This window comes from Vigna unguiculata, chromosome 7, assembly GCF_037176805.1.
Source record: "Vigna unguiculata cultivar grain cowpea cultivar isolate G323 ecotype 2 chromosome 7, ASM3717680v1, whole genome shotgun sequence".
Classification (NCBI taxonomy): Eukaryota; Viridiplantae; Streptophyta; class Magnoliopsida; order Fabales; family Fabaceae; genus Vigna; species Vigna unguiculata.
Genome location: NC_140798.1, coordinates 46,953,555 through 46,976,211, shown reverse-complemented (window position 1 = coordinate 46,976,211; position 22,657 = coordinate 46,953,555). Strand labels below are relative to the sequence as shown.

Sequence of the window (22,657 nt, the reverse complement as noted above, 5' to 3'; positions counted from 1 at the left end):
TATTTTTTTATATTATCTATGACAATAAAGACATTTTGGTAATCTAACTTTTTTATCTATTAAAAGCTTTTTTAATATGTCACAACAGTCAATTCAGTCACAAACTTCATTCCCTAATCCACTCCAAAATCACTTCTGAATCCCTTAAAATAAACAACACTAACTTTATCCTTTCATCCTTTCAATCTCTTCCTCTCCTTCTAATCCTTCTTCCTAAAAGACTAATATTGTGTTCGTTTGAGGTTGAACGGAGATGTGAAGACGGATTACATAGTAATTTCGACGTTCGTTTCAAAAGAATTAAGAACAAGAGAATGTAGGGATTAACAAGATTTATCAATTTTTCGATCTCACGTATTGGGAGGTCATTTGAGCTCATTCATTAATGAAATACAATTTTACCCTCTATGATTGAAAAGCTGGATCCGATCTCACCTCTAATGGAACATATCTTTGTGGGCATAAGAGTGAGAGATCTTATCCCACATAGAACATATTTGTATGCCTTAAAGGGAGGGGATTCAATCCTGCATGTGTAGATCTGATCTCAGGTACATAAACTTTATGTTACCATGTATCCTATTGGTGTCGGCCTGATGGTTGAACCTTGTTTTTCTTTGTTAATTTTTTTTTCAATTTTACTGGTTAAAATAAATTAACAAAAGAAATTTACTCATACAAATATAATTTTATACTACTTATTACATAAAGGATAAAATGGTAATATCATCAATACTTCTATTAAAACATATTTTTTAATTTATTATATCAATCAAATCTCTCACAAACTATCATAAAAATCACTTTTAAATCTACTTACAACCACCTCTAAATCCCTTAAAAAAAGAACACATAATTTATTCTTAAATCCACTCAAATCCATTCATTCCCTTTCTCTCAAATCTTCTCTTTTGGGAGGAATAATTTGAGGGAGATAGAGTGAATTTGAGGGTGAAGTTTATATTATCTTTTTTAAGGGATTTGTAGGTGATAGTGGAGTTAATTTGAGAGTAAAATTTGTGAAAGTTTGTGAACGATTTGACTTATGTGACTAATAAAAAATAAAATTTAGTAGATAATAAAGTAAGATTATTAGATTGTCTTTAGTGTTAAAAGTAATATAAAATGATATTTAGATAAGTTGTAATTAATTTTAATTTTTTTTATCATGAAAAAAATTATTATTAATATTTATTATTTCAATAAAATAAATATTATAATATAATTGATTTGAAAAATTATTTATTTTAATTTTTTTCTTTATTAATGCAGAAGAAAAAATTAAACATTTGTAATAATAATTTGAATAAAATAAATATTATAATATAATTGATTTCAAAAATTAGTTATTTGAAGGTTTTTTTTCTTTATTAAAGAAAAAAAAAGTTAAACATTTGTAATCATGAATTTAGAATAGATACAAGGAAAATGGAATCGGATAAATGCACCAAAAGCTTTTTTCATGAATTTGGAATAGAATACAACAAAAATGGAACCAGACAAATGCACCAAAGCTTTTGAAGTTTGAATCGGATCCAACTAAAATGTATCCAACTCCATTTACTTCTTTAAAAACACATTTGGTTCACTAAACCCGTTAGACTCCCACTTTCCTATCTTCGTGCTTCTCTGTCAATGACAACTATGGTAAAAAGGAACATATTAGTAAAAATGATAAAAGTTACTCTCAAATCTCTTTAAAATAGCTTGAGGTATAACGCTTTTATTTTTTTTCATTCAACGGAAACGAACAAAATATAAGAGACTATATATGATATCACTTTTATTTTAGAAAAGAGAAAATATCCATTATATACTTTTAAATATAAGAAAATCTGTAAACAACTTAAAGGTGGACGGTAATTATGTGAATATAATGAAAATATATTTAATTTCTAAATTATATTTTTATCATAAATACGTAAGCAATTTAAATTCACTTTTATGACGGATAATTCCATCCTAGGTTCTCTCTAAGAAAAAATTGTTTGATTTATAGTTAAGCGAGTGCAACTAAAACTGATAATCTGATACTTGTATCAATTTTTATAGTAAAAAATATATTTAACCTTTTACTGGTTTTCATTTTCTTTCACTTTTTAAAATTTAAATGTAAAATGTATTCTTTATCTATACAAATGGGTTGGATCATCATAATTAGTATATGTCACTGATTTAAGATAATAAGTTTTTTAATATATGTACGTACTTTTTTTTATAAATATAATAAACACATTATCCAAAAAAAAAATTCTTTTGTTCTTCTAAGATTTAAATATGTTTATATTTCTTTGTTTATATTAAAGATAGATTGGAAATACGGATTTACAATTAAAAGTGGTTTTAGTTACATGTACAGTTATTGTATGTCAGGATCTTTATTTATGTGAAAAATTATCTATTTACTTTTTATTTATTTATTTATTATTATTATTATTTATTGATCAAACAAATATGTTTATAATTTAGAGGCCAACAACATGTAGTAAAACTTTAGAGGAATTAAATTAAGAGAAATCCATATGAGATGAAAAAGTTACAAGAGACCTTGTGGAGATTTGTTGTGGATTAAACAAATACGAAGCATGAATTATTAACCAAATCCTTGGGTTAACCGACATTCTCATGATCATTCATTTTGTATTATTCTTATAACTTGTCTTTTAGGATTCATTTATATTTGATAACAGGTTTAATTAATCGGATGATATTCACTTTTATATAAATACCAGTATTCTTACCCGTGCAACGCACGGGATTTTGAATTTTAAAATTAAAAATTATAGTATATTTATTTTCTTCTATATTTAAATTATAGTATATTTCAAAAGTTGGTAAAATTGTTAAAGTATAATTAAATTTAATATAAATTTTATTTTATAAAATTCAATAATAATATTTTAATCGATTTTATGATAAAAATGTATTTAAATTATTTATATATATTTTTAATATTTTAAATAATATATTAAGATTTAGTTAATTAAAATTAAGAAATTTAATTTAATTTTAAATGAAATATTGAGTAAAAAATTTAGAAAAATATAATAGTTAAATCTCTAATAATAAAAATGATGGACGATATAAAGAGTTAATAAAGTTACAAATGTTAAACGATATAAAAAATGTGAAGAGTAAACGATATAAAGCTACAAATGATAGATCGTGGTGCATATAAATGTAATGTTTAATTAGTCAGATAGTACTCACTCTCTTCAGATGTGTCAGTTTGGTACTCGCTTTTAAAAATGTGTCAATCGAGTCCCAACTTTTGAAACAATGTTTCAATTAGATTCCTTTCACTCTTGTAAATATCGATACCGTTAATGACGTTAATATTTTTTTTCTCAAAAGGACCTAATTGACACCTTTTTAAAAGCGGGTATCAAACTGACATATCGAAACAAAAGTGAGTATTATCCGACTAATTACACCTAAATATAAATAGTAGATTCTTTAAAGATACAAATGTTAGACTGCAAACAAAATATAAATAGTAAACAACCAAAACTTACAAAATGTAGACTATGTAGACAAATATAAATAGTACACTATGCAAAAATACAAAGGTTAGACTCTGGTAGACCCTCTATTGAAGTCCTTTTTTCACAATTTTTTTGAATTTTGAATTTCAAATTTTAACTTTGCTCCCATATTTTATAGCTTTTAAAATTTAAAATTTAAATTCAAACTTTATTACTAAATATTTTGAATTTCAAAGTTGACAATATATATTTTAATTTAGAAAAAAAAAATATTGAAATCGAGATCATTTGTGATTTTTATATCTTTAAAAATTTTAAGAATGTATAATTTTAACTTGTAATGATATACCAATGTCTATGTTATAAAAATTATTTTTTAAATTATTATTTAAGTTTGTGTAAAACATCAAAAATATGTAAAAATTATTTAAAAATATGTAAAAATTCATATTTAAATTTTACAATTATTTAATTATTTTTACTATTGTTATTATCATATTAAGACTAATATATTAATATATTATTATATTATTAAGAACCACGAAGTTTTGTTCCTAAATATTATATTATTTATTTATTTTTTATATCATATTTTTAACTTTTATTATTTTTAATTGTGAATATTAATGTATTTTCATTAAATTTTTTCAATTTATCATTTTTTAGATTTTGATAATATATTAAATACGAACCTTTCTTATAAGTTAAAAATATTTGAAAATTGTTTAGAGACATTATAAGAATATATTAAAAAACTTACACTATTTCACAATTTTTTTTTTGAATGTCAAAATTCAAATTTTATTAATATATTTTTGGTTTAATTAGTCAAAGAGTACCCACTTTCATTCGAAAGTTTCAGTTTGATAATCGCTTTTAGAGAAAATGTTACTGTATATATTTCGAATCCCAATTTTTGAATCTTAATCTTGCAATAATATTGAAATTGAAATAGTTAATTATTTCCATATCTTTAAAAGTTTAAAAAATTTATAATTTTTATTTTTTACCTTATATTTTAATTATATTAATATTATTATATTTTATATTTACATTATTACATATTATTATATTTTATAATATATTATTATATCATTATGGATCATCAATTTTTTTGAATATTTGAATTTATATATTTTTATCAATAATATTAAAGTATTTACTACAAAAATTAATTTTTGTATATATTTTTCATTTTAAATGTTAAATTTAAATTTTGTTATCACATCCTTTTTCTTTTACTATCGTTTTCAAATTTGAATCCAAAATTTATTAATATTATTATATGTATTATGATTAATTTTTCACAACTTAAAACCAAAGAACGATTTTATTTTCAATGAATTAATTTTGAATTTTATTCTAAAAACACACGGAAGGAATATATTACCTAATATTATCTGCTGCTTGATGTTTAAAAAAATCAACTATAAGAAAAGTTCGGTTTCGAAGGATATTAAATGAAAAAAAATCCCAATGTAAATTCAATGTAATTTAATATTATATAAAAATATATAATGATAATATTACATTAATTCTACATAAATATAAATTTATTCTTAAATTAATATTTAAATTTAATCATAAATTGATATAAAGTTAAGAATACAACCATAATCAGTAATATTAGATCAATCAATTTTCAAATACATTAATAGAAGAAGATTTTGGTTTTCAATGCAATATTTTAAAATCATAATTGATATAAAGTTAAGAATACAACCGTAATAAGTAATATTAGATCAATCGATTTTCAAGCACATTATTAGAAGAAGATTTTGCATTTTGTATTAATCATTAACGATAAATAAAAAAGCAGATAACATCTCCAAAAAAACAACATGATGATATAAAAATTTTATATTTTTTATATACTTAAAATTGATAAATAATATTTTTTGTGAATGTCTTAAACTTTAATTATATGTTTGATTGATACTTCATGATTCATTGAGTCCCACAAATCATGATTGTTGTTGTTCATAATAAATAGAGTCATAATTCAAAATACAAAATTCTTGGAAGACGAATAGATTTCCATTTATTCTTTATATTTTTGACATTTATATTGGAAGACATAAGTGTTGATTGATAAAATTTAAGAAGATTTTTGAAACCTGTATGAAGCTTTCTTCAAAAGGTAGATAGATTTTTAAAATATTTTCCATTTAAAATTTTAATACAATAAATTCATATATAACATTGCAATGAAAAACACAAAAAGTTGTTGGTTTCTAATATTTAATGTTATTTAATGACGAAGACATTCATCTTTGAGAAGTTATAAAAATATATCTTGGAAGTAGGGTTGGAAGAATGTGAAAAGTTTTTTGAGAGGTTGAAAAAATATACCTTGAAAGTAGTGTTGGAAAAAATTGGAAAGTTGTTTTAATTCTTCTTAATATCTTTATATTTTTGGAAGATGAAAAGTAGATTTTGAAAAATATAAATATATTTTTCAGTAAGCTAGGTAAAAAAAAAATTCTTAATTTTTAATTTGATAATTAAATATATTTAAGGTAACTAATTTTATTTGCATTTATTAACATTGTCATTAATTATTAAGAAACTATTAACTGATTGGATTTTAAGAAAAGTGTAATATGTAATGACTATTTTTAGAATAAATTAATAAAATACATTTTTTTTTTTGTAGAAGATGAGAAAATATTAATACTTATATAAAAATATTTGTTAGTTATAAATCTTTCTTCTTTTTTGAACTTTTCAAAAGTCTATGTTATCATTAATGAGACAAATTCATAGAGTGAGAAATTTTTTTTAATTTTGTTTGTTCAAAATTTTAAAAACTTGGATTATGCCTTTATAATTTGTATTTATTATAAAAATAAAATATAGTTTATGTTTTGCATTTACCTCACTATAAAAATTCTGAAATAGTAAATATTATCTTATTAAATAAGATTTACTATTAGATTTTAAAATATTCACTCTCGATGCTACAAAACATTTCAGTCGTGTAATATTAGTAAATTTCACACAAAATCCTAATTAATTTATTATATTACAATTTTTAATTAGATTTATTTTATAAAAATTAGCTACCTTCTCTAAGAAACTTTGTAAAAGTTTCTAAAGTTGTTATTTTGTAATATTTACTTCAAAATATTAATTATGAAGACCACTAATTATGTATTTTTTGGGACAATGCACATTAGAACTCAAAATAGTATTGTTAGTTTTGCAATTGTATATAATTATATATTAGATTAGATACTATTAGAGATTTTGGTCATTCAAAATGACTTTTACTCTATGGGAAGGTGAGAAGATTTTTTGGAGCCAATATAAACTTTTTCAAGAAAGTATGTAGATCTTTTAAAACATTTTCCATTTAAAATTATAATACAATAAATTCAAATATAACATTGTATTGAGACACTAAAATTGGTTTTTTCATAATTAATGCTAATTAGTTATAAAGATGTGTTGGAAGAACCAAAATTTTATCTTGAAAGTAGTGTTGAAAGAAACTGAAAAGTTGTTTTTATTCTCCTAAACATCTTTTAATTTTTTGAAGATGAAAAATATTTGTTGAAAAGTATAAAAAACATATCCAGTAAGCCAAGTAAAAAACACAAAAGTCTTAATTTTTAATTTAGTAAATAAATGTATTTAAAGTAAATAATTTTATTTGCATTTATTATTATTATTTCAAATTTTAAATCCAAACATTATTATTTAATATGTTAAAAGAGATTTCTCACTGAATTAAAAAGCAGAGAACATCTTCGTTTCTAATAAACTAATTTTGAAATTTAGTTTCAACAAACATTTTATAATGCATTATAACATATATTTGAACATGTATTTATGAATGTTGTATATATTTGAATATTTCAATTCAATATATATATATATATATATATATATATATGCACACTTATTTAATGAAAAATAAATTTATTAATAAATGTGTGCAATCAGGTTTTTTACTTTTATTATTTATTTATTGACAAATTTAGAAAGTCTAAAGTAAATGTATTTCTTATATATTATATATAATAAATATTTATTTATTTGGTTATTTATTCTTTGTTATTTCTCTTTTTATCTTTGTTCTTTATTATAATTTAATTGTTGTTTACTATTCACTATTTATTCATTTATTTATAATATTTATGTTTAATAATGGTTAAACTTACAACTCAAAAGAATATTATTAGCTTTGCAATTGTATATAATATTATGTATTACATATTAGATTAGATACCATTAGATATTCGATAATTCAAAATGACTTTTACTTAATGGAAGGTGAGAAGATTTTTGAAACCAGTGTAAAACTTTTTCAAGAAAGTAGGCAGATTTTTTAAAGTATTTTTCATTTAAAATTATAATACAATAAATTCAAATATAATATTTATTGAGACAGACAAAACCTCTTTGGTTTCTTCATAATTAATGCTAATTAATGGCAAAAAGATATTGGAAGAGACCAAAGTTTACATTGGAGGTAGTGTTGAAAGAAACTGAAAAGTTATTTTTATTCTTCTTAACATCTTTTAATTTTGAAGGATGAAAAGTAAGATTTGAAACTGAAAAGTAGTGTTGGAAGAAACTGAAAAGTTATTTTTATTCTTCTCAACATCTTTTAATTTTTGAATAATGAAAAGTAAGATTTGAAAAGTATATAAACTTTTTTGGTAAGCTAGGTAAAATAAAAATAAAAGCCTTAATTTTTAATTAGGTAAATAAATAACTTTAAAGTAAGTAATTTTTATTTATTTATTATTATTATTAATTAATTAATAAGAAATTATTAATTGATCATATTCAAAAAAAATATGTCATATTTAATGATTATTCTTAAAACAAAAATTATAAAATATCTAATTTTGTCTATAGAAAGGAGAAATTATTATTATTTATATAAAAATATTTGATAATTACAAACTGAGTCATTATGTATTTCTTTTAATTTTAAATTATAAATCTTTTTTTTACTATGAAACTTTTAGAATGTGTGTTATAGATTTAACCTATTAAACTTTAAGAAATATTTATTGGAGCATGAGCTTTATTTTAAGTTTGTTTGTTGAAAAATTTAGAAAATTTGGATTCTCTCTTTATGATTTGTATTTATTTTAAAAATGAATTGTAGTTTATAATTTTCATTTACTTCACTATTATAATTCTCAAATAGTAAATATTATCTTATAAAATAACATTAAAATTATATTTGAAATTATTCACTCTCAAGGCTGCAAAACGTTTTAGTAAATATCGTGTAATATTTGTAAATTCCACACCAAATCTTAATAAATTTGTTTTATTACAATTTTTAATTTAATTTATTCTAAAAAAATTAGTTACCTTCTCCAAGAAACTTTGGATTTTTTTTAAAAATTGATTACCTTCCCCAAGAAACTTTGAAAAGGTTTTTAAAGTGTCCTAGTATAATACTTACTACTTCAAAACATTAATTATGCAGACCACCAATTATGTTTTTTTTGGACATGGCACTCCTTCACTAATTAAATGAATGTTGTATCTTCCCATGCATACCTTCTTCAACATGCCATTTCCAACCTCTGTCAAACATAAATGTTCTACCCAAAGATTAAATTTTCTGCATTAGTTTGTGTGCTCTTTTATTCTTAGGAATTGCATAAATGTCTTGAGCACAGCTTTGCATCTTCAGCAAACATCTTTTGGCTCCCTCATTCTTCTCAAACACCCACATATTCATCCTTCCAAAAAACATTACAAGTCTGTTATGTAAAGAATAAAATTTGGAAGAAAAAGACAAAAAAATAGAATGAAGTTTTAAAACTAAAAAATTGTTACTGACTATTATCAATATATTAAAGTCATTTAATATTATATATAAAATAATTTCATAAGATAAAATAATTAAATGTAAAAAATATATGTTAATAATGTTCAAAAATGCAGCTTTGAAGTATGTTACTACACTTTGTTAATTAAAGAAAAAAATAAATGAAGTTTTAAAAACGAAAGATTGTTAGTGAACTCTGTTAATAACAAAATAAGAGATTTTTGAAAGATAACTATCTATTAAACAGGTTTAAAAAATCTAAATCATCTCGCAGGTAACTATTGATTCAACCAGTTTCACCTTTCTTATGTTGCTCAAGGAGTTCATTGAACTATTTTGCCCAAAATCTTGATGGATGTCCTTGCCTCAATTAGTTAATGAATTTGACAGAGAAAAACTTGATCCAACTGTTAAATACTACAAAGAAAATGAGTTAGATATTACATAGGGTAGAAGAAGAAAAAATCAGACAGAAGAAGAAAAGCATTGACCTTTTTTGGTGTTCTTCAATTAGTTAATGAATGACAAAGAAAAAGATGGGTCCAACAGAAGAATAATACACAGAAGAACATTGGACAGAAGAAAAAAAACATAGACATTTTTTGCATTCTTCAATAATTTCATAAATCTCACAAAAAGAACCTTGATCTAATAGACAAATACTACAAAGAAAAATAGTTACATATGATAGAAGAACAAAGTTTTTACCTTTTGGGTGTTTTCAATAATTTGACTGGAAAACATTCATCAAAAATAGAAATGCTACAAAAAAAGGTAGGGAAATATGGTAGAAGAACTAAAAATATGAGAGAAGATGAAAAATCATTACCTTTTTTGTGTTATTTTTCACAGTGTTCATGAATCTGACAAGAAAACATTAATCCAACATAAAAATACTACAAATAAAAGTAGTTACATATGGTAGAAGAACAAAAAAATCACAGAGAAGAAGAAAAGTTGATACCTTTTTGGTGTTCTTCACCGTGTTTATGAATCTCACAAGAAAACATTCATCCAGCAGAGAAGAAATACAAAGAAAAGTGTTTAAATATGGTTGAAGAACAAAAATCGCAAAGAAGCAAAAAAGTTGTTACCTTTTTGGTGTGCTTTGCCGTGCTCATGAATCTGAGAGCAAAACATCCTTGAACAGAAAAATACAACCAGGAAAAGTAGATTTGATAGCAAAACATTCATCCAACACAGAAATACAACAAAAATAAGTAGATATGAGAGCAAAACATTCATCCAAATATGGTAGAAAAACGAAAAAACGCAAAAAAGTTGCTACCTTTTTTTGTGTTCTTCACTGTGCTTGTGAATCTGACTGCAAAACATCCATCCAACAGAAAAATACTACAAAGAAAAGTAGTTACATATGGTAGAAGAACAAAAAAATCACAGAGAAGAAGAAAAGTTGTTACCTTTTTTGTGTTCTTGACCGTGTTCATGAATCTCACAAGAAAACATTAATCTAGCAGAGAAGAAATACAGAGAAAAGTGTTTAAATATGGTAAAAGAACAAAAATCGCAAAGAAGCAAAAAAGTTGTTACCTTTTTGGTGTTCTTTGCCGTGCTCATGAATCTGAGAGCAAAACATCCTCGAACAGAAAAATACAACCAGAAAAAGTAAATCTAATAGCAAAACATTCATCCAACACAGAAATACAACAAAAATAAGTAGATATGAGAGCAAAACATTCATTCAAATATGGTAGAAAAACGAAAAAACGCAAAAAAGTTGTTACCTTTTTTTGTGTTCTTCATTGTGCTTGTGAATCTGACTGCAAAACATTTATCCAACAGAAAATACTACAAAGAAAAGTAGTTACATATGGTAGAAGAACAAAAAAATCACAGAGAAGAAGAAAAATTGTTACCTTTTTGGTGTTCTTCACCGTGTTCATCAATCTCACAAGAAAAAATTAATCCAACAGAGAAGAAATACAAAGAAAAGTGTTTAAATATGGTAGAAAAACAAAAATCGCAAAGAAGCAAAAAAGTTGTTACCTTTTTGGTGTTCTTTGCCGTACTCATGAATCTGAGAGCAAAACATCTTCGAACAGAAAAATACAACCAGAAAGAATAGATCAGATCTGATAGCAAAACATTCATCCAACACAGAAATACAACAAAAATAAGTAGATATTAGAGAAAACATTCATCCAAATATGGTAGAAAAACGAAAAAATGCAAAAAAGTTGCTACCTTTTTCTGTGTTCTTCACTGTGCTTGTGAATCTGACTGCAAAACATCCATCCAACAGAAAAATACTACAAAGAAAAATAGTTACATATGGTAGAAGAACAAAAAAATCACAGAGAAGAAGAAAAGTTGTTACCTTTTTGGTGTTCTTCACCGTGTTCATGAATCTCACAAGAAAACATTAACCCAACAGAGAATAAATACAAAGAAAAGTGTTTAAATATGGCAGAAGAACAAAAATCGCAAAGAAGCAAAAAAGTTATTACCTTTTTGGTGTTCTTTGTCGTGCTCATGAATCTGAGAGCAAAACATCCTCGAACAGAAAAATACAATCAGAAAAAGTAGATCTGATAGCAAAACATTCATCCAACACAGAAATACAACAAAAATAAGTAGATATGAGAGCAAAACATTCGTCCAAATATGGTAGAAAAATGAAAAAACGCAAAAAAGTTGCTACCTTTTTTTTGTGTTCTTCACTATGCTTGTGAATCTGACTGCAAAACATCCATAGAACAGAGAAATACAACAAAGAAAAGTAGATCTGGGTGCAAAACATCCATCCAACCCAAAAATACAACAAAAATAAGTAGATCTGTCAACAAAAAAATCATCCAACCAAGAAATACAACAAAAAAACTTAGTTAAATATGTTAGAACACGAAAAAATGCAGAAAAATTGTTACCTTTTTTGTGTTACTCACTGTGCTCATGAATCTGAGAGTAAAATTTTCATCCAACCGAGAAATAAAGTTTGAGAAGAAGAAAATTGGTGTAAGGTAGATGGAGGACGAACACTGGTGGAGTAAGAGAGAAGAAGAAAAGTTGAGAGGTTGAGAGGAAGCTGAAGAGGTTTGGTGTGTGCGAGTGAGAAAGAGAGAGAAAAAGCTGAAGTGGTTTGAAAGAGAATGAGAGAGAGGTATCGTGTGTGGAACACGAAGAGTCAGAAAAAAATAGTGTGAGAGTAATTTGTTTTTGAATTAATTTTTAATCTTCAAAATTCTAAAAGATTGACACGTAACTGTATTTTCCTCTTGTAGAAAGTAAAATTTGAATATAAGTGGTTCAGAAATATTAAAATATTAAAAAAGTTGCCATTTGTTAGTTTAGAATTGTATATAGTATTAGATGTCAGTTTGATATTTGTTTTTAAAAATGTATCAATTGAGTTCTAATTTTTTAAAAGTTATGATTAAATTGACATATTTTTAAAAGATAAATACCAAACTAACAAATTTAAATAAAAATGAATATCATTCAACTAATTAACGATGGATAGAATAACAATGTAACTTACAGTGAAATGGTGGCAAAACTAAGGAGTGAATGGTGGAGGAAATGCATGACGGGTACACGTGGAAATAAATTCAGTTGCAGTGGATAAAATATATGCTTGTAATAACTGGATCATGGATATGGTGTTTTGAATGCATATGGAAGGGACCTCGATAAATCAACACGAGCAATAAATCATTTTCATAACACTTAAAACATACATCACGAAGTCAAAAATTTTAAATTAATGCAAGAAAAAACGGACTGCGGGACGGATTTAAATGGACTGTACCGGTTTGGATTGTGATTTCAATATAGATATGTAACAGATAAAAAATATTTAATAATTTTTAAAATAATTGTCTCTTGGACAAATATTTTCAGAATTACCTTAATAATAGATAAATAAAATAAAAACAAAGAACATAAAAATATGATGTGGAAACTCCTATAATTGAAGAAAAATTACAACAACAAAAAAATATGTGCAAATTTATACAATACACATGAAGTACTCTCAAATCTTTGATCCCAAATACACTCATACCATCTAAAGTAAGAATTTAATTACATCTCACAACACTCTACTACACTGACAAGAAAGGATAAGAAAAACTCAACACTAACTCAAAGTGTCTTAAACATAAACAAAGAATATCATGGACTTAGAGCTCATTATATAATCATTAACACTCATCTCCTAGGTTATCCTATGTGATGTGGGATTTTTCAAGACATGTTATTTTCATCGGTCCAACATTTTTCATCCTGATTAAAATAAACACATCTTCATTGTCTATATCAGCAGCATACTTCATACTCTATCATAAGAAGTATCACTTGGAATCAAGTCGTTACCAGAATTTTCACTTGAAATCAAACTATCCAAAGAATTCTCACTTAGAATCAAACAATTCTAAGAATTTTCACTTGGAATCAAACTATCCCAATAGTTTCCACCCGGAATCAAACCATCATAAGAATTTCCATTTGGAATTAAATCATCCCAGTATTTTCAAACCATTCAAAAAAATTTCACTTAGAATCAAACCATCTCAAGAATTTCCACTCGGAATTAAATCATCCCAAGAATTTCCACTTCGAATTAAGTCCTCCTAAGAATTATCATGCACCCTCCATTAATGCTAACCAACCAATGTCCGTGTATAATCACCACACACTTTGAGACCGCATCAATAAAATGCTAACAATGATCCTTTCATCAAATTTATTGTTGCAACTTCAACAAATAATGATGATTCTCTAATAATAATAAATTAATATTTTCTGATGTGAAAGATTAGATTACGCTGCAACCATAGAACATACTAAGAAAAATCCTACTGAACCATAACTCTTGAGACGACTGTTTGGAACAACTAATAAGAATTACCTTATTAATAGAGAAATAAGATTAAAACAAGAAACATAATATGGAAACCCTCCAAAATCTGAAAAAAACCACAACCACAAGAGAATAAGCATTATGTACAAATTTATAAAACACACATAAAAATATATATATATATATATATATATATATATATATATATATATTATTTTACTTTATTTTTGAAATATATATTAAAAAATAATAACATTTTATTATATTTTAAAAACATATATTAATAAATAATTAATTAATTAAAAAAATAATTAAAATTCAAAAGAAATTAAACATTAAATTATTTTTAAAAAAAAAGTAAAACAAAATAAATTTTTTGTTTTTTATTTTTTTTAATTTGGAGTTTAATAATTATATATATATATATATATATATATATATATATTAATATTTTATTTTAATTTTATAATATATATTAATAAACATGAAAACATAAAAAATTTATAAAACAAAAAATAATGAACAAAAAAAAACATTTAAAATTTAGGAAACTTAAACTTTAAATATAATTAAAAAAAAGTTAAAACAGAATAAATATTTTTTTCTAATTTAAAGTTTGAGTATTTTTTTATTTCATTTATTTTTAAAGCATAATATATATATATATATATATATATATATTATTCTGTTTTATCTGTTTTTAATTTTATTTAAAGTTTAATTTCTTTTAAAATTTTAATTATTTTTTCTTTAGATTATTATTTATTTTTTATTTATCATGTATCTTTTAATATATTTTTGAAAAATAAAATAAAACATTAATATATATATATATATATATATATGATATATTAAGAAATAAATAAAACAAAAAAATAAAATTTAAAAACAGTTAAACTTTAAATTAACAAATATATATATTATATTGAACGTCGGTGTCTGATAATGTAAATTATATAATTTGTAATACAATTTGTAAATTATATTATTTAAAATGTAAATTTACATCTTAGAATAATTTATAATGTAAATTTGAAGGGCAACTCGGTATATAATATAAATTTGAAGGACAACTCAAAAAGCAAATTTATATTTCAAAATATACGATTCGTACCGTAGATTTACACTATGGGTTGTAAATTTGAAGGATAATTCAAAATGCAAATAATTTTTTTTACATTATGAAGAATTTGTAATGATAATTTATATTCTAAATTATAGTATTTCCGGATATAAATATTTAAGTCGGGGATAACTAAGTCATTTCATTATCCGGTGGTACAGGAATAGATGACCGATAACCTGTAGTCACGAAGCGTCCAACGAGGTTGCGCTGTGGTGGTTGCGGGTTGTTGCGGGTTTTAAAAACCACACTAATGGTGCTCACCAACCAAACAAGAGGTTGGTTTACTAATGTGAATAACCACTGATTGAGGATCTAGCGCGCATCTATTTTGGGGTACCCCTACCCTACCTTCTAAAAGCGTTACCATTTGTTTTTAAAGTATGGTCACTCATAACCCACCCACCCATAAGGACATTTATAGTTTATGTTACCTATACTCTCTATATAAGATATTGTTGAGCCACTCAATCATATCACAAAAATATGGAAACAGAATTAGTTCAAGACATTGTCATTGTGGGAGCTGGAATCCCTGGTGTCACTACATCTTTAGGGCTTCACAGGTTTTTTTTTCACTTCCTTCCCAACCAAACCATTCTTTTTTTTTTTTTTTATCTTTTTTTTTTCCATTATTACTTTTATGTTTTATTTTTCAAAAATTTAACCTTTTAAATGAGGTGGCATTGCTGTATATTAGCTTAATGCTACTCTCGTAAAATAATCAAATTGGATTCCAGAATCTTATGAATTATGGTAGTTGCTTCTGGAATATCATACACTAGATTTTATCTTTCATTATCTATTCACAAGTGTTTAAAAATGGAACGACCTACGGGAAAGGACAGTACTTTACTTTACATGAATTTCATATTTTTAATATTTAAGTGAAACATAAATATAATATTTTTAAGTGTTAATTTTAGAAATACTGGTATATTTAGAATATAATTATTAGAAAAAAATAATTATAATATTTTAATAATATTATAATAATTATATTTTATTTAATAATTGAATCTAACAATTATATTAAACTTATAATTAAATCTAAAAAGTTACAATTCAATTTCAAAAATAATTAATAAAAATATAAATTTTAATATATATATATATATATATATATATATATATATATATATATATATATAAATTACAAAGGGACAAAATTGTTTTATTTTAACAAAAATTTTGACTAAATTAAACAAAAATAATGAATATAGAGATCGAATTGAGCAGAAAAAAATGACACAAACACAAACTTACCTGTGACATTGACATTGACATTGATATGTGACACGATGAAGATATGATATGTGTACAATCTTTTATAAATTAAAAAATAAAAATAAAAAATAAAAAAATCACACACATGACATGCTTGTTCACATCCGTTAAGTATTTAAACTTTATTAGCAAAAGTAATGAAATTAACAAAAATTAACAAAACTTTTTACCTAATTAAAAAATAATACTAATTGATGATCAAATTGAACAAAACCAGCAACAAACAACGAGTATTTAAACCTTTTTTTAAACAACTTTATCCTTATATACATCAATGAACTTTTACACACATTTTATATCTATTATTTTATTTTTGAATGACGAAACTATTTTTAAAAGTAAGTTGTGAACTAGTGGAAATGACTAAAAAAACGTTTTATATCTTTGTAAGTGAATTAGTGTGAATTCATGTATGATAACTCTTCATTTATACTCGCTGCAGGTTGGGTATTCGAAGTTTGGTGTTGGAATCTTCAGATAGTTTGAGAGTCACCGGCTTTTCTTTGATGATATGGCAAAATGCTTGGAAGGCTTTGGATGCGGTCGGTGTTGGAGACAAACTCCGCCGCCACCATCAACCACTCCATGAGTAATATAAACAAGGACAATCAATGATACTTTAACCTATTTTCTTTGACTCATTTTTAATCTAAAATTTCAATCATCATTAGATTATTACATCACTAAAAAAGTAAAAAAAATAATTTAATAATAATTGAAATATTAAGTTAAAAATGGATAAAAAAAAGTAGGTTAAAATATCATTTTTCTATGCCCAAACTTCTTTTAAACTTTCTTCTCTTATTACCATTCATTTTTCTCTAAACTAAACTACTATAATTGGATTACAGGATTGTCACCACTTCATTGGTTACTGGCCAACAAATAGTAGCCACACCTTTAAGACCAACAGGAGATCAGAAGTGAGTATACTATGTGAATCAGTATGGCTAAATGTTTGAAATTCACCGTAAATGACGTGGTTCTTAAATTTGATCCAAATTATGTCGGTGTTTTTGTGATGTTGTAGAGGTATTGAAATCCGTTGTGTTCAAAGGACAACAGTGTTGGAAGTCCTTGTGAATGAACTTCCGAAAGACACCATCAGATATTCATCAAAAGTTGTTGGTATCGAGGAATCTGGCTTCTATAAGATACTCCATCTTGCTGATGGGACAACCATAAAAACTAAGGTAAATCGACAAATGTCGGTCGTTAATTTTTGTTAACGAAAGAGTTAAACCTAGATTCGACTATTATGAATTAGGTTGAAAAACTCCAACTAATACGTGGATGTTTTGATGGTAACAGGTGTTGATCGGGTGTGATGGAGTGAACTCCATGGTGGCAAAGTGGCTAGGCTTCAAGGAAGCCTCTTTTACTAGGAGATTTGCAATCAGGGGTTTTGCACAGTTCAAGACCCACCATGGGTTGAAGCTTAGGTACATGCAGTTTTTTGGCAATGGTGTTCGAGTTGGTGTTGTTCCTTGTAACGAGAAGCAGGTCCACTGGTTTTTCACTTGTATACCCACCAACCAAGGTGATTTTTCTTCAAATACAAGCTTTTAACCGAAAACTTATAAGTTTAATTAGTGGAATGATACCTACTTTCATTTAAATATGTCAATTTGATATCCGCTTTTAAAAAAATTTATTAAAACTGGATTGACACATTTTTAAAAACAGGTATCAAACTGACATATCTAAACAAAAGTGGGTACCATTTGACTAATTAAACCTAAAATAGATATTATATCATTCATTCATTTGCTGACCTTGCAGAGCTAAAAGAGCTGAAAGAGGACCGTGCCAAACTGAAACCATATGTGTTGAAAAACATCGAGAACATGCCAAGTGATGTGAAAGCCTGCATAGAAATAACGGACGCAAATGGTTTTCTATCGTATCCATTGCGATACAGACAACCCTGGGATCTGATGATGGGGAATATCAGTAAGGGTAATGTTTGTATAGGTGGCGATGCTCTTCACCCCATGACTCCAGACCTTGGCCAGGGAGCGTGTTGCGCTTTGGAGGATGGTGTTGTTTTGGCCAGATGCTTGGCGGAGGCATTTTCCGAAGAGAAAGAGGAAGAAGAGGTGCTTTATAAGAAGATCGAGGAAAGCCTGAAGAAATATGCGAAAGAAAGAAGATGGAGAAGCGTTGATGTCACCACTACAGCTTACATGTTGGGATCCATTCAGCAGGCTGAGTCCAGATTGGTCACTTTTTTTAGGGAAAACATCTTGGGTACATTCATGGCTAGTCAATATCTTAAGAAGTCGGGTTATGATTGTGGAAAATTAAATAGTCCCTAGCCAACACAGTTATCATGTGAAATGATCGGTCCTGGGGAAGTAATTTACTAAATAATGCAATATTGTTTGAGACATAATGTCATATATATATGACTTAAATAAATTTCGAGTTCCTGATGCATGCACTTTAAATTAAATTGAGTTACGAATAAATTTGTATTGTCGATTTACTATCCAATAAAATTATATTTTTTAATTGAGTTATTGCTATTTATGTTTTTGTAAACTAGGCAATGAGTCTCTAAAATGACTAGCATAAGTTATCTTGTGGGATTGTCACTGCAAATTATTTAATTTTTTTAATTTTTTTTTTAATTTTATAAATTTAAAATTTTATAATATTACAATATTATAATTTTTAATTTTCTCATGTTATAATTTTATTATTTTATAAATTATAAAACTATAAAATTGAAAAATTATGAAGTTACAAAATTAGAAATTTTAAAACAACAAAATAACTTGTAATGACAATTCTGCACCAAGATGACAAGGTAAGATAGTACTTATGTTAGTCACTTGAAAATCATATCACCCGATTAAAAAAGATTTAAACATGAACTTAAATAAAAAAATATAAATTTATTTGGTGTTTAACAGATTATAAAAATTTATTATATAGTCAATCGAAAGTTTAAAAATTTATTAAGGAATTAAATTTATTTAAACCTGTATATATTGATTAAAGTTCTGTTTAGGAATATAAAAAAAAAATCCATAATCGCGGATATTCGCGGATAAAACCCACAACGGATATAAAATGAATATTGTAAATGGATACACGCAGGTAACGGGTACCGGTATTTTTAATACTCGCATGTTAACGGGATAGGTACGGGAATCATAGTATATGTACCCGTGGATACTTGTGCCCGTTATAATCTAATCTAAATTAAAAAAAAAATAAAAAAACATGATTAAAATATTAACATATTGATTTTGAATGAGTTGTTTTTTTATCAATTAGTTTTAAAAAAAATATTTTCTTTGTAAATTGTCAATCAACACTATTTAAATGGGTTATTTGGAATTTATTTAAAATTTATGAATGTTATGTATTGTATTTTATTTGAATTTACGATTAAAATATGTTGTTAAATTTTTATTTTTATTATTTTGTAAATACCCGCGGATACCCGTGGATATTAAAAAATAGTGCAGGTACCCATATAACGGATACCCGACAGATATAGGTACGGATATGGGACATATATTTATTCAGCGGGTAGGATACGGGGGAGCTATTACCTACCCCATTGACATCCCTAGTTATGTTGCTGCTCTTAATTGTGAAGAAGTAATGCAAACATTGGCTTAAGTTCGCATTTTAATATTGAGAGTTTGATGCAAACTTAATTGAGACGCAGACTTATAAAATATTAAAAGTCGTATTACAATATAAAATATTAGTTGTCATGTAATTACAATATAAAATATTATAAATGTTAAAAATTTGTAAAGATTGTAAAAATATGAGAGATATAATATATATATATATATATATAAGATATGCCGTAAGACAAACTTGTTATTTTATTTTATTTATATTTTTTTTGTCTTTTGATATATATAACAAAATTTAACCGAATATAGAATTACTGATCGAAAATTTTCTCTTTCTAAATATAAATTTAAATAGGATGAAGATTTAGAGGAGTGCGAATTTAAACTATTGATTGAGTAACTGTTTTTGGCATTAAGTGTATGGCAGATTATTTAATCTTGAATAGTGACTTTGAACACTTTCACAAAGAAAAACAACCGACTTTAGTCGAGCATGTATCTATATCTATTTGTTTCACAATTCAAACCGAGAGTTTGACGTTATAATCGAACCTATGGATTACCAGATTAATTTCATGATCTAGATTGTCACTTATTTCCAATTATTTAGTTCTTTTGCTGAAAATAATCTTTAATTTAATATACTAAAATATTAACCATTAATAATAATAATAATAATAATAATAATTAATTAATTATAATAGTAGCTTCTTAATTTCTCTGACTCGGTACCCTTGCATACATTTTTTTTATGCAATGTGAGAACATCTGGTTTTTATATTCAAGAGTTTATTCTCTTTTTTGAAATGATTGCAAACAAATTAATTTGTCTACGAGAAGTTTATATTTTTTTAAGTTTTTTTTACTGTTTTTATAAATACTAATTTTAAAATATATTAAAAAAATTAAAATACGAACATTAATACATTTTTAATGTTAAAAAAAGACAGCGTCAAGATATTCAGAAAATAATCTAAACTCGAATCCTCTTAGAGCAAGAGGCGACTATGGCTCAGAAAATAATAAAGTTTATAAAAGTATATCTAAAAGATTAAAATTGGTAGGATAATGATCTTAATTTAAAAAAAAAAATTACCTAATAAAGCAAAAAATTAGAAAATAAACTTGTATACTAAAATGAGTATCTCTATACGTACTTAAAATACCACAACCACATTATCAAAAAAAATTATTGTCATTTTTGTTCTTCTAGTATTTAAATATGTTTTTATTTTGTTAGTGTTAAAGATCGATTGAAATTTCAGTACATGTAAAATTATACTTTGTTAGGATATTTATTTATAATATGTATTATTATTATTATTTATCAAACAAATATGCTTAAGATTTGGAGACCTACAAAATGTATTTAAGCCTTAGAGAAATTAATTTAAGAAAAAATTAAGATGAGATGAAAAAATTACAAGAGATCACATGGAAATTTGTTGTGGATTAAATAAATATGAAACATGAATTATTGGACAAATCCTTGAGTTAACCGTCATTCATTTTGTAATTACTCTTATAAATTATAGTTGTGTTGTAGGGTTTCACTTGTATTTGGTTAATAATGATTTGGATCATAACAAATAAAAAATATTTAATGATTTTAAAAGTATTATTTGCATTTTGTAAATGCGTTTTAATATAATTTCAAATGTTTATACCGTGTGTATATTTTGAAAAACAATGCATGTAAAATAAAAAAAAAATTAATAGAAATTCAGGAGCAGTAATACCCATAAGCATCCTTTAGCCAAACATCTTTTTCTTTTTGAACTAAAAAATTAACAAGGTTGATTAATTGACGGAATAAGGTAAAATGGGCGCTTCTCCCTGCACCTCCAACAGTTCTTCTGTATCCCCAAAATTTACTATTATACCCTTATTTAACATATAGGTGAAAATAGGTAGGGACGCAGTAAATTTCATTTACTGCGTCGCCAACTTCTCTGCACTCTCTGCACCCCCAAAACGATATTATTTCATTTAAAATTTTCTCACTCTCATTCTCTGTTTGATTCTCGTGTGGTCCCTGAGTTTTAATTTTTCTATGCTTCATTCTCCGTTTAGCTTACCTTTTTTTGTTTTTCTGTTTATGATGTGAAACGGAATTCGTATTCCGTTTCGGAAACTATGAAACAGCTTCCACGTTCCGTTTCAAAAAAACAACACGGAATCTTTCATGAAACGCATCCTGACATCCGTTTCAAACATTTACGAAACGGATTACGTAAGCTGTTTCGCGAAAAAAGTTAAAATTTATAGGAAACGGAATACGAATTCCGTTTCATAAAATTGTGAAACAGATTCTGTAATCCGTTTCAAAAAAAATTGAATTTTTTTTTTGAAACGGATTACAGAATCCGTTTCACAATTTTATGAAATAGAATTCGTATCCCGTTTCCTGTAGATTTTAAATTTTTTCGTAATTAAAGTCCAAGCAAAAGTGGCTCAAGAATCTTGGTTCTTAACATGGCAATGGAAAGCTAGTGTTTCCTGCTGTCCACCAACTTCTGCCCTCCATTCATAACA

General features: G+C 25.3%; 2 protein-coding genes across 20 annotated transcripts; one reads left to right on the top strand and one right to left on the bottom strand.

Moving 5' to 3' along the window:
* Positions 1–8,932: 8,932 nt before the first annotated feature.
* LOC114182721 (uncharacterized) lies at positions 8,933–12,422 on the bottom strand. Of its 19 annotated transcripts, none has more exons than XM_085675728.1 (13): positions 12,177–12,422; positions 11,951–12,034; positions 11,627–11,837; positions 11,494–11,558; positions 11,166–11,341; positions 11,034–11,069; positions 10,840–10,920; positions 10,710–10,759; positions 10,577–10,641; positions 10,253–10,429; positions 10,118–10,151; positions 9,589–9,705; positions 8,933–9,199 (listed from the first exon to the last, which is right to left on the bottom strand). In XM_085675728.1, exons 3-8 carry the CDS (start codon positions 11,651–11,653, stop codon positions 10,755–10,757), a joined length of 390 nt encoding a protein of 129 aa, XP_085531854.1. In that variant the 5' UTR covers positions 11,654–11,837; positions 11,951–12,034; positions 12,177–12,422; the 3' UTR covers positions 8,933–9,199; positions 9,589–9,705; positions 10,118–10,151; positions 10,253–10,429; positions 10,577–10,641; positions 10,710–10,754. The 19 variants fall into 19 exon arrangements, 7 of the variants coding, with proteins under 7 accessions (XP_085531854.1, XP_085531857.1, XP_085531858.1 ...); XM_085675731.1 differs by having other exon boundaries at positions 10,840–10,886; XM_085675732.1 differs by having other exon boundaries at positions 10,253–10,413; positions 10,840–10,886.
* A 3,222-nt stretch (positions 12,423–15,644) lies between these two features.
* On the top strand, positions 15,645–19,034 carry LOC114190742 (monooxygenase 2-like). The gene is made up of 6 exons (XM_028079742.2): positions 15,645–15,799; positions 16,963–17,109; positions 17,372–17,443; positions 17,551–17,713; positions 17,832–18,060; positions 18,303–19,034. The coding sequence occupies exons 1-6, from the start codon at positions 15,720–15,722 to the stop codon at positions 18,836–18,838; spliced, it is 1,227 nt and encodes a 408-aa protein (XP_027935543.2). The 5' UTR covers positions 15,645–15,719; the 3' UTR covers positions 18,839–19,034.
* Positions 19,035–22,657: the final 3,623 nt, after the last annotated feature.